General features: G+C 51.0%; 1 protein-coding gene across 1 annotated transcript in view; it reads right to left on the bottom strand.

Annotated features, from left to right (window-relative positions):
- The window catches only part of BCAR3 (BCAR3 adaptor protein, NSP family member), a gene marked incomplete in the record, with an annotated part of 133281 nt that overhangs the window by 23075 nt on the left and 99741 nt on the right, over window positions 1-10465 (bottom strand). The window contains 2 exon segments of the mRNA XM_027770415.1: window positions 2794-3236; window positions 6923-7051. Coding sequence (XP_027626216.1) covers window positions 2794-3236; window positions 6923-7051 — 572 coding nt within the window.

The raw sequence follows: 10465 nt of genomic DNA, 5'->3' as shown, positions 1-10465 counted from the left end.
TCTTCTCTTTGTTTCTGAAGCGAAAGGCACACGGGGCAGAAAGGTCATTACATCGTAAAAGCTTCAGGCGACGTCATGGAATTCTCAGAACGAGCATGCCACGGCACAGCAGAGCCACGCGCTGGCAGAGGAAGTTACCGATGGGGTGATTAATACATGACTGCCCTGTGCTGCATCCCTGTGTCCCCGTGACCAGGGCAGCTGGTCCCGGGACGCCTCCTCTGAGCCTTTCCATTCTGCTACACAGAGCAGGGGAAGTTTCAAGACCCTCTCAGGGAAATCTATGTACTGGAATGTGCCTGACATTCCTCTCAGACTCCGGGGAAGGACTTAACTAACGTGCATTTTCCACAGCTTTTTCCATGTCATGGTCAGGAGGGAAGCTGTGGGGCAATTTCCGTGTCAGTGTGAACCTCAGCATCCCCCAGTCATCTGCAGGACCTCCGGGAAGTGGTCATACCCGCAGACAGCTTCCTGTCAACTGAGGAAAGGGATTGAATGGTCACCAGGCAGCAGCCGGGAGGCAGTGCACGGCCACACACGATGGAAGGCCACTTGTGACAAATTTGTTACTATGTCTCTTGTCCCTTTCCAATTCAAATGGGGAATGTCTTTACTCGGCACCAAACAACACAATCTGTCTTACAGAGCAGAAGGCACTGCACCAGCTGAGGTACAATAAACGTGAACTGCTCCCCCACACCCCAGGCACAAAACGTTCTTATGTTACAGAAATAATGAAATTCTTTCCTACCTTTGCAAACACCAAAGGGGGGGAAATCTCTCAAATCCTGAAACTCTCAGCAACAGAGAAATTCCAGCAACCCCTCAGAGATAAGGCAAGACAAAGGCAAATTCCCCAAGGAAACTGCTTCCGAGAAGTGATATTTACGCAGTGACCACCATGACCAGTCTGACTCCAGGGACCAGAACAGCCGGACCTGGAATGCGACCTGGCTGGGAGCACACACCTTTGCCCGAGGCTGGCCACCTGCCAGCCTACCAGCAGGCCTGACGTCAGGGTGGGTGGCGCAGGGCCAGAGCTGACATGTGGGAGCCACTGAAGGGCAGCAGGGCAGGCCATTGGGCCATCTTTCATGTCTGGCCCACCCCACCCTCGTGGTAGCCATTTCTGGGCCTGCTGCCTGTGTAGTCTAACAAGCCTTAGGAGACTCTGCGTTCCAAAGGCAGTCCAAGTGCCTCTGTTTGGCCTGCCTTGTTAACTTGGAGACATTCTCAGTCTTTCTTTCATTTCTTACTCCAAACCCCCCAAAAAACAAACAAACAAAAATCAGTTTTAAATCAAGACCATGAGGGTGGACAAGGAGGCCTCCCTCCTGGCACCTGGCGAGCCGATGAACACGTCTCACTCTGCTCATGACATTAAATCCCTGCGTGAAGGTTGAGGAGCCAACCTTGGCACTCAGAGGAAGCAGAAGAAAATATACCGTTTCTGTGTTTTTGTTTTGTTTTAAATTTTCTATAGGGTGTGTTTGCTCACTGGAGAGAGACAGGGAGAGAGACGGAGAGAGAGAGAGAGAGAAAGTGAGAAATAACCTCCTAGAGGGGATGGGCACACTGCAATCCCTTCTCTTCCACTCTCTCTCTGGATTTGGGGGATGCAGGTACATGCTCCCAGAGTGCTCCACTCCCCCAGATACTGGTGATGGTCAGCCCAGCCCTTAACAGCTGCTGGCACTGTCATAAGGTTGCATATCTTAACCTGCTTAATGCTTCTAAGATCCATCTTTCCATATGGAGACAGTGAGGCCCAGAGAAGTTAAGTCACTTGCCCGTGGCTGAACAGCTGGCCAGTGGGGAGCCTGCACTTGAGCCCCAGCCAGCCAGGTCCACAGCCAGATGCTGACTAACACGCGCCAGGACCTCTAGGGAGCGCATGGCTGTAATTTGTGTTACTCACAGACTCCTGTATTTTGCTTCTGGACTTTTGCAGTATGGAAATTATAGTTTATGGTATTACCTCCAGGTCCAGAAAGAAACCAGTGAGTGGAATAAAACATGTTGGTTTTCATGTGGAAGCTTAGAAGCCAGGGAGCTGGAGAAGGGTTGCTGCGTGGCTGAGGGGCTGGTGCTGGCTGTGTCCTACAAACCTCTTCCCAGCTCTCTCTTCCTCGGACGTAAGAGACATGCACGAGGACTGTCAGCCCCGTCAAGCCCAGGCTCTGTCCCCGCTGCTCCATGGCAGGGCCCTCTGCTCAGTGATGTTCAGTGGCCCTGATACTCCTCTAGTTCTCACTCTCTCACTCCCCAAGGTTCAGACTGAGCCCCCACACGCTCCGCGTTTCCTATCTTAGATATCTTGTCGTTCCTCACCGAGCCATCTTTTCCACATGGGCCAAGCCCCATCTAAGCCTTCAGCCCTAACCCTCCTCCTGTACCCCAAAACCACTGATGAATACCGGCACTCAGCAAGCCCAGAGCCCTCAGGAACAACTTGCTTTTCCTCCCAAGGCCACCCCTCCTTTGTACCACATGCCTCTCCACTCCAGCTGTACAGTGGAGAGTAGTCCCAGGAGGCCAGCCTCCAGCACCCCCGACTCCCATCTCTCTGTCCTCACAGCTGGCACCACCATGACTCATGAGCTGGTCCCTGCTCCTCTCTGTCTCCTCCTGCCTTGCACAAAGCTGTCCACTTCTGTTCTTGGGGTACCACTTCCTCTATGTCAAGTCTACAGCTGACTCAGAGCCCTTGGCCTGGCATCAAGTCCTCCATGGTCTGGCTGGGGTCCTCCCCTAGACCCACCCCTGAGGGTCCCTGGCAGCCTGACCCACCTGAGGAGGTTTCCCCTTGGCAAGTTCTGCTCTCGGGCCTGGATGCCGCCCGTGGTGAGGCTCAGCCTCTTCGCCACGTCTGGCCTCCCCTCGACGAGGCTGCCCTCTCGGGCCCGGCCCGGGGAGGTGCCGTACCGCTCCTCCAGACACCTCAGGGGCACTGTCCGATTGATGGGCTGGAAGATGATGGCGCCGCTCTGCTGGGAGATGGGCCGGCGGTTGCCCACATAGCAGCGCACCAGGCCGGGGATGGAGTCGAAGCTCTCTGTCTCGAACTGGTACTGCACGCGGCTGTAGGCCTCGCTGAGCCGTAGAACCGTCCGGTGGATCTTGAAGTGCTGAGCGAGGTTCTTCCACTGGCAGGTCAGGACAAAGTTTCCAGGGCTGGACAGAGAGTCGCGGACCAGGAAGTCGCCATCTCGCTGCACGAGATTTTCAGACACCTTTGGGACAAAACAGTGAGTGAGGAATAGGAAAGGCAGACTGACCTTCCTCACAAAGCATGTTGCTCCCCACCCCGCTGGACCAGGGCTACTATGTCAGCCCTGCAGTTGTTCATTAGTTTCTCAAAAACCAAATTCACAGAAGATCCATCATGCACTCGAGAACTTTGTACAGACCACCTGCTCTGTGCCAAGGGCCACTGGCAGGCACTGGGAAACAGCCATGAGAGAAGCAAACAGGGGTCCCGCCCTCGTGGGGCTTGTGTGAGTGGGGAGTTTCTCTTCAGTGAGGATAAATGAGCAGCAGGCCTGGTGAGTCAGATATCGTGAAGTTAAGAAGAAAGCAAATCAAGAGGCAGAAAGAAAATGCTTGGGAGCTGGTCTCACAGCTCAGTGGTTAAGTACGGCACAAAGGAAGCCGGAGCCCAGGTGGCCGACCAGGGTTCAGAGCAGAGTTCTGGCTCTGAACTTAAAAGAGACACCCGGCATATGCGTTTGCGTGCATGCTCAGGATCCTGACAGTCTAAGTTGGAGGAAAAGGGATTGTGGCATGTCCAGGCCCCACCTGAGGGGGCGCTCTCTCCCACTCTCTCCTGTGTGTGCATACATGCCTCTGGCATTCGAAAGAAAACAGAAGGAAAGAAAGTGCTTGGGAGGAGTGAAGGCTGCCTTTTAAAATAGGTAGTCAGGAAGACGTCACACGATGACTTTAATATAGACTTGGAGGGCGGAAAAGTGACAGAAAGTAAGAGATGAGAAAATGTGTGCTTGGAGGGTCTCATTCTCCTTGCCCCAGTGCAGTGACAAGGAGGGTGTTGATCGCTGTCTCAGAGCCCTCTCCTGAGGCCTGGCCAATGGGAAGGAGTCATCTGCACAGAGAACAGGGGAGTCGGAGGCAGCATGCAGATTCTGGCCCAAGTACTGCCTGGAGCACCTAGGCCCTCATCTCACTAAGTTCCTCTGAGGATTTTAAATCTGCATACCGAACACAGGCACGGCACCAGTGCTGCGTCTGGAACACGGTGGATGCCATGCGGTAGTTAGGTTGATACGGCGCTGCCTACGGCAGAAGGAGAACGGCTACTGTGGCGTGGCCTGCGTGTTCCTGTGGCCTGACCGACTACGTTTGCATTCTGGCTCAGCTATGTGACTCTGAACAAGTTAGATATTCTCTCTCTGGGGCTTAGTTTATCTCAGTAAAATGGAGATGATAATATTGTCTACAGAGTGGCTTTAAGGGACAAAGCATTAACCATAACTTACTGTTGTCACTACGGTATTCAGTTATCTAGTCTTTAATGATGCATTGCTGAAAATTTACACTCATGGCAAGTGGCAAGCAAATTTTAGGACCATGATCAGAAGGATGATGGGGACAGTCATTGGTTTTATAAATTTTTACAATTTTCCGGGAACATTCCAAAATTCGATCAATGGTATACTTCTGTTAGTATAGACTAGTATACTGCCATGGTTACTCTAAAATTGCATCTTTGCTTTAAAAATATGTTTTCACACAGAAATTCCAGTTCTTGGACTTGAGCCTGGGGAAATAATTATAGGTATGAACACAGTAGTTATCTTAAAGGATGTTGGTCAGAGTGTTGGAAACAGCTGACGTGTCCAATAAACCCTGGTGCATGTATACAAGGGACGTGCGTACAATGTGGACTATTGTAGAGGAATGTTTCATAGCTGGGGAAATTTTCCAGGATATATCATTAAGTAAAAAAAAAACGTGGAGCACAGAAACAGCACATTCAGTAGGACCTCAAACTTGATCTAGAAAAGTCTGGGAAGGCCCTGCCATAGTGGTGTCAGGGGGAGGGTGCCCTGTGCAGTTGCTAGGGCCACCTGAGAGGCCCTGGGTTTGGTCCCCGCCCGACTTCAGCAAGCTGTGCATCTGTGGTTATGGCTGTCTGGGAAGCTGGGCAGGAGGACTGTGACATGCTGCTATGCTATAAAAATCAGTCCTTTCTCTGCCCGCCCCCCTTTCTCTCTCCTACATTCTCTCTATCTCTCATTGAAGAATAAAGTCTGGGGGCTGGCAGGTGGCGTGGTGGTTAAAGGTGCTGGACTCCCACATGGTAGACCGTGGTTCGAGTCCTGGACCTGGCAGCTTGCTTTCTGACTCTCTCTCTCTCACTCTGTCCATCTTTGGTCAAGTTAAAAAAAAAAAAAAGTAAGTAAATAAATAAATAAAGTTTAAAAAAATTAATAAAGTCTGTAGGGGCTGGCCCATAGCCTAGTGGTTAAGGGAGCTTCAATCCCACATGACTGACCATGGTTTGAATTCCGGCCCAGATGGCTTGAAAACATGCTGGGTGCGTGTGTATGGGTACCCCAAGTTCCAAGGAGATGGAGTAATGAAGGAGAAGGGATTGCGGTGTGACCACACCCCATTGGGAGGTGCTTTCTCCCTCTCTCTCTGTCTCTCTGTCCTCTGGAAACAAACAAACAAAAAGTCTGGAAAGATATATCTTAAAGTGTTCATAACAGCCCCTTCTAGTGGGAGAATTATGGATGAGAGTTTAATTTTCTTCTCTTTGCTATTTGTATTTCCCGCAATCAAAAAAAAATTTTTTTTGAGAGGTTTTTGTCTTAGGGCATGTGCACTTGCTGGAGAGAGAGAGAGACAAAGACAATGAGACAGAAAATGAGAAATCACCCCCCAGGGGGAGAGCCACGTCGCAGTCCCTTCTCCACCATTTTCCTCCTGGGATCTTGGGCACGCATGCACCCACACGTGCCTGTTGTGAGTTTCAAGACACTGGGTCCAGGACTTGAACCATGGTTGGCATATGGGAGTCCAGAGACATAACCACTATGCTAAATGCCGGCCCCTCCACAACCAATTTTAAACTTAATGAAACAAAATGAGTATAAGCATTATTTCTTTGATAGTGCTGAGAAATCTGCTATACTAAAAAAATATAATTCACAACACAATGCCCTTCCCTTCACCCCTGCACACTCATTTCCTGTTATGTGGCTTTTGGTTAATGATTGGCCAGATCAGGTTAACAATAAAAATTTAAGGGAAATTCTATACCTGGGTTCTGCTGATTTGTTCTATTTTTCAATTTCTATAGTATTAAATTTAGAAAAAGTATTCATGGCAATGGCCCAAATGACAACCATACAGACTATATTCCAGGCCACAAGTCTGTGGTCACTGGTCTAGCTCATCTTCGTCCCCTTTTCTCGGTCACAGAACCTGGTAGGGAAGGGAGGGAGGGGGAAAGTGGCTGCCGGCCCAGCCCACAGGGCAGAGGTGGCCTTGGTCTACGCCCCCTGCCACGATGATACCCTGTCTTCACTGGAAGTGAAGCCACCGCTTTAAAAAGGAGGCGGGTTCCAAATAATATGCAGCTCAGGCAGCTGGCCAAGAGTTCAATTACCCGAACCACAGCCCAAGCTCGTCCTCAGGTGGCCGGCCCCATGGCTGCTGCCTCCCACCTGCGACTCTGTCTGCAGACCGCAGCGGCATTGGCTCTTCCCTCACCCACTGACCGGCACGTGGAAGTGGACCTTGGGCTCCTGTCCTTAGCTCTTCCCAGAGTCCCCTTAGTGACAGGGCTAAGTGAAGCCACTTTATGGTATTTGTCTTTGGCTACACAGGGGCCTGGAGTGGGATGCCGCGTGGCATCGGCCTGGATCTGTGCCCAGGGCAGGAGGGCAGGTACCTGTCGGGGGATGCGGCCGTGGTACCAGGCGTGGCTGCGCAGGTCCTCACTGCTCAGCAGCAGCTCCTCCTCCAGCTCCTTCTTCAGCCTCTCAGGGGTCTTGTCCATGACGTGCCTGTCCTTGGAGAACTGCAACACAGAGTCAGCAGTGACCTCACCCCACCAGGGCCAAGCCGGGCCATGTCAGCAGGCAACGACCGCCGGCCTCGCTTTGCTGCTCGCTGCTTTGCTAAGCGGACCCGTGTAGCCGAGGGCTCCGTCCAGGTGGGGGGCCTGGATAATGATTACATTAGCTTTGGCCTTTCGCTTCTCCAGCTGCAGGCATGTAATAAAGCTTTCACCCGCACGTGGGGACCATGGGAGGCCAGTCTATCAAGCTGTTTCTTTCTTAGTTCTTTCCAGTAGCAATGAGCTGGGCAGGGGGCATGTCGCAGAGACGGGTCACACCTAGGACTGTGGAGGCCAGGCTACTCTCTTGGGGTGGGGGAGGGGGCATCCTCATTCTCTCTCAGAAAAGTCCGAGAATGTGGAACTGGGAAGGACGGCAGTTCTCATACGGCTCTCAAGGGCAGAGAGGCCCCACTGCAGTCCTTTAGGAGTAGTGGCCCTGAATTCTTTGCGATTAGCAAACTCTACTTCAGGAATTTAATTACTCTTTAGAAACAGAATAAATGGACAGAGCAATTTTATATCTCTTGAATCTAAGAAAAGAAGTCTAGTTTGTGTTTCGTATGTCTTTTTTACTTTGTTTTTCTAATATTCCTTTTTTTTTTTTGAGAGGTTTTTGCTATAGGGCACGTGCGCTCGCCAGACAGACAGAGAGAGACAGAGAGACAAAAAACGAGAACTCACCCCCCAGGGGGGATGACCACACCACAATCCCTTCTCCTCCATTCTCCTCTCAGGATCTTGGGCACGCACACACACGCGCGTCACACCTAGGACTGTGGAGGCCAGGCTACTCTCTTGGGGTGGGGGAGGGGGCATCCTCATTCTCTCTCAGAAAAGTCCGAGAATGTGGAACTGGGAAGGACGGCAGTTCTCATACGGCTCTCAAGGGCAGAGAGGCCCCACTGCAGTCCTTTAGGAGTAGTGGCCCTGAATTCTTTGCGATTAGCAAACTCTACTTCAGGAATTTAATTACTCTTTAGAAACAGAATAAATGGACAGAGCAATTTTATATCTCTTGAATCTAAGAAAAGAAGTCTAGTTTGTGTTTCGTATGTCTTTTTTACTTTGTTTTTCTAATATTCCTTTTTTTTTTTTGAGAGGTTTTTGCTATAGGGCACGTGCGCTCGCCAGACAGACAGAGAGAGACAGAGAGACAAAAAACGAGAACTCACCCCCCAGGGGGGATGACCACACCACAATCCCTTCTCCTCCATTCTCCTCTCAGGATCTTGGGCACGCACACACACGCGCCTGGCGTGAGTTTAAGCCACCAGGTCCGGGACTTGAACCGTGGTTGACTATGTGGGAGTCCAGCGACATAGCCATTACGCTAACTGCTGGTTCCCTAATATTCCATTTTTTATGACAGATTGGAAATGGAAACTGAAAGCAAAACAAAATTGGTCCTTCACCCCGGAGTTTGAGAACCACAGTCAGGGCACCACTGAGAGGCTGGGCAGGTGGGCGACGCTTGCTCAGGTTTAACTTAGAGTCACACCTGCTTACAACATGTGTACAGAACTCGGACACCTGCCCAGTTCCCAGCAAAGCTGGGCTCAGTGAAGGGCATGATCAGGAAAAGGCCATGTCCCAGGGGCTGTCCAAGTTCCCCAGCTGCCCTCTGAACACCTACGACAGTCCAGAGTTTTCCTTATCATGCCGCTTTGCTCCTCGGCAAGGAAAGAGCTCCACATCCTTCCCCACTGAAGGGAAAAAAAAGCCAGACTTGGGATGTTAGGGCTAGATTCTTATCCCCTAGTCTCTTGTGTATGTCGGCCCATGAGGGGCACTGGTGGAATGACTTAGGGGCTCACCCCTCCTCTGCCCGCCCCTCCTCTGCCCACTCCTCCTCTTCTCACAGGTAGGCACTAGGAGAGTGTCACAGACGCTGATGTGACAGCCCACGATGCCTGTGGGCCTTAGACGGGGACGCTTGACACTGCCCGCTCCGTCATGAATGATGTATAGCCACATCTGAAGACGACTTGCTGTAAAGACTGGAGGACGGAATGGAGATTGCCGGCGCAGCCGCACCAACTGTTCCTTTACCGGCTAAAAATACCAGGCACTGGAGATGCACCGAATGAACAAATACCCCGGGAAGAGCAGTGTCTATGGCTTTTCTAAGTTATGGAGAGTCTCCCCATCTCTCTCAAGTTATCTGAAGCCAGATTTAAGCTGGGCATGTTGCCATTTAGCGAAAAGGTGACATTCCTCAATTTCTGTTTCTTAAAGGGAGATATGGTTACATGACTCAGTTCTAGCCAAGGGAGGGTGAATTTCAGGGTTGATGAGACTTCAGGGGTGAAATGTAATGGCTGGAGCCTTGACCCCATGCTTGAGCATGAGGAGGAAGCCACACCCTAGGATGGCAGAGCAGAAGGCCTGAAGGGGCTGGTCTATTCCAAGCTTGGATTGTTGGCCTCCAGGTTTTCTATGTAATCTTCTGTCACCCTGAATCCTGAAATTTGGGGTAATCCCCTCATCAGTGATGAACTGAATCCTAACAGAGATTGTGACCCGATCCCCTCTTTAGCCACTCTGAAGGCCACTTGCCTGGACCACACCCAGGTTGGCACCCTGGGCCCACTGCTTCTTGGACTGAGCTCTGGAAACACAGAGATCTGAAAACAGACAGCAGGTCTTGGGTAATCTGTCGCTAAAAGTCTATTTATTCATATCCAAAAAGCTATTCCCATGTATTTGTTTAAAAGTTGTATTGATTTATTTCTTCCATGAGAGAGAGAGAGAGAGGGACAGAGAGATTGGCACCTCTACCAGAGTCCTCACACCATGACCTGCCTTCCCCCGCCTCAGCCAGGCTGGATCAGAGGCGCGTGCACAAGCCTGGTGTGCACAGGGCAGGGACGTGAACCCGGGACCTTCCCATGAGTTGTTCACAGAGCCTTGTGCCACCGCCAGACCACTGAGGTTGCATGCCGTTTCCATATTTAACTTCCTACTCTCTCCCTCCCTGAGGCCGCAACACTCAGACCACCTGCCTGCCCATTCCGCATCACTCCTAACAGCGGGGGTTTTGTTTTTAGCATTTGTACATCACAACCTTTCACTGTAGGGTTTGATAGCATACTGTTTCATACTTGCTACCAAAAATATATAGTCAACTTGTTACTTCTGTCCTCACTGCTCAGGGGAGGAGCCACAGCATTGCTCCTTCCTCTGTGGACCCTGGAGAGGGCACTGTAGGAGACAGGGGCCTATTGGATAGGACCTAGAGAGAGAAAGGAGGTCACTCAGATTGGCCCTCTTGAATAATTCAGAGTTGAAGACCAGACTCCAGAAACATGTCCTTAAGGTCTGGCGAGAAGTTAGGAGGTTACAACTGCCTAGATTTGTATTTTAAAGGGAAAG

The sequence above is a fragment of the Tupaia chinensis genome, unplaced genomic scaffold (assembly GCF_000334495.1).
Source record: "Tupaia chinensis unplaced genomic scaffold, TupChi_1.0 Scaffold000023_1, whole genome shotgun sequence".
Taxonomy (NCBI): Eukaryota; Metazoa; Chordata; class Mammalia; order Scandentia; family Tupaiidae; genus Tupaia; species Tupaia belangeri.
The sequence above is the reverse complement of the archived record's forward strand: the minus strand, read 5'-3'. Positions and strand labels throughout refer to the sequence as shown.